The sequence below is a fragment of the Penaeus chinensis genome, chromosome 9 (assembly GCF_019202785.1).
Source record: "Penaeus chinensis breed Huanghai No. 1 chromosome 9, ASM1920278v2, whole genome shotgun sequence".
Classification (NCBI taxonomy): Eukaryota; Metazoa; Arthropoda; class Malacostraca; order Decapoda; family Penaeidae; genus Penaeus; species Penaeus chinensis.
The window spans coordinates 24,779,230-24,781,729 of NC_061827.1; the positions used below are offsets into that span (position 1 = coordinate 24,779,230).

Genomic DNA, 2,500 nt, shown 5'->3' on the forward strand with positions numbered 1-2,500 from the left:
TATGCTTATATATATACAGATATGTATATGTATATATGTATACATATATATATATAATTATATATGCATATATATAAATAAATATACATACATGTATATGCATATGTGTGTGTGTGTGTGTGCGTGTATGTATGTATATATACCTAAATATATGTATATATGCATGCATATATATATATATATATATATATATATATACATATATATGTAGGTATATGCATATATATATATATATATATATATATATATATATACTCTCACACTAATACATATATATGTACGTATATAATTTATACATACACATATATATGTACGTATATATCACATATATACATACATATGTATGTATATATTATATATACACGTATATACACGCACACACACATAAATGGCTGTGTGTGTATATATATATATATATATATATATATATATGTATATATATAAATATATATATATATATTTATATATATATATATATATATATATATATATATATATGTACGATTTCTAGATGGCCCCAACTCTAGGGGGCTTTTTTGTAAATTAAATCACTGACCTTGCATCAGAGCTGCTCTTAACAACATTTCTAATCTGATTGTAATTGTATTTTTGTAGATGCAAGGTTGAAGTGAATTATAGACGAAGAAGCTAGTATAAAAATGGAAAATGAAGCTGGTGAAATGAAATGAAAGGACTTAAATGCAAGACTTGAAAAGAGGAATCGTTTTCGTCTACATATTTGCCGCCCAAAATAGAAGCCATGTTTATTTCTTTGCTCTTGTTACAGAATGTATTGTGATTAATGTACAAAAATATTTTCTGCAAGCTATAAATGGAAAGTATGTATTAAAGATAATCAAATCCAACTCTCCCATAAAGGCTTAATGATGCCAGGTAGGTGCTGCCATCTATAATATTTTGTTTATCAATCATTTATTGTTATTTTTAAAGAGGAACATGGATAGAAGGTGAAGCAATACAAGTTATATATAACAAAGCTGAATGTAGTTGGAATGACAACTGTTATACATTGTGCATCGTTGTTATTATCGAAGAAATGAGAGGTGGCAACTCTAAGCACGGTGTAGCGGGGGAGGGAGAAACGACTTTGGAGTCAGTGTGAGGTAGGAGAGCGAATGGTTCATTACTGCGGTTCCTTCAACATCCGTCCTCCATCCACCTCCAATATCAAGGTGCACTATATGAGGAAGGTGAAGGTATATCCATGGCGGACTGACTGAGGCTGGAGAAAAACTAATGTCACCATGAGTCTAGTCAGTGAAGTGCCGGTATTATTCCTCCATGAGTTAAAGGTGGTTGTGTAGGAGTGGAATAAAATTAAGAACGTAAGAAGTGAAGTATTTAAAAGTGTTAACCAAAGAAAGAGGTATATTAAGTTTGATACTTAAGCTAGTGTGAAATTCTGTTCCTGGGAGTCCGAGTCGCAGTGAGTATAATCAGCTGAGAAAGACAACACTTCAAAATGTCAGACGGTATGGGCGACGAGGAACAATTCCGCATGAGCCACGCAGGGCTACTGGCGAGGAGCGCTGAGGGGCACGCCGCCAAGGGCATGCGGATCAAGGATCAGGAGGACATGTGGGTGGAAATCCAGCACCACACATTCAGAAACTGGGTCAACGTTCAGCTCCGGGACACAGGTCTTAAAGTAGACAACCTATCCGAGGACCTGAGGGACGGCCTGGCCCTCGTCACCCTGGTGGAGGTGCTGCAGAAGAGGCGCCTTCGTAAAGTGAAACGGGTAATGAACCAGCACCAGGCTTTGGAGAACGTCACCACCGCTCTCAATGCCATCGCCGAAGACGGCATCAAGCTGGTCAACATAGGTAAGAGAAAAACAAGTTGAGACTACGGTCAGCAAGTCGGTGAAAAATCCGACATACTCGATAACACGTGCAGCAATTTGTATAGATATAAAACAGCCTGTTTTATATCTATACAACATACAGAATCATGCAGAACTCAGAGATTTCCATGTACACTACCAGGTAACAGGATCAGTAAATAGAGGATAAAATTTCCATAAACTTCGTATTCCCCACTCGTATACAATAACTTAGCACCCCCTAATAGCAGACCAGCAAAGGAAGGAGCCCCTCCCTCCTCCCTTTGCAAGCTGAACTCCCAAGCGGCGAGGAGGCGCGGGCGGTGAAGACTTTAACTCGACCTGTCGTGGTAATCCGATCAGGCGGAGGCTACAGCGTTCCCAGGCTGAGGGTTTCCTGCACCGCCGTGTGACAGACACAGTGGTGTTGCTGCAATTGAACAAGTAGCAGGCAAACACGATCGTGCACGTATTCTATTTATCAACAAACCCCCCCGAACACACACATGAATGTGTGTTATAAAGGAAAAATGTACACACACACACACATACATACATACATACATACATACATACTTACATACATACATACATACATACATACATACATACATACATACATACATACATACATATGAATATAAATATAAAACT

At 37.5% G+C, this 2,500-nt stretch overlaps 1 protein-coding gene across 1 annotated transcript in view; it reads left to right on the forward strand.

The window, feature by feature from the left end:
• The first annotated feature begins 948 nt into the window (after positions 1–948).
• Positions 949–2,500, forward strand: part of LOC125028723 (filamin-C-like) — a 131,259-nt gene continuing 129,707 nt past the window's right edge. Inside the window, exon 1 of the mRNA XM_047618203.1 lies at positions 949–1,847. Within this exon, the coding sequence (XP_047474159.1) occupies positions 1,484–1,847 (364 nt within the window). The 5' untranslated portion in view covers positions 949–1,483. The remainder of the gene's footprint in view (positions 1,848–2,500) is intronic.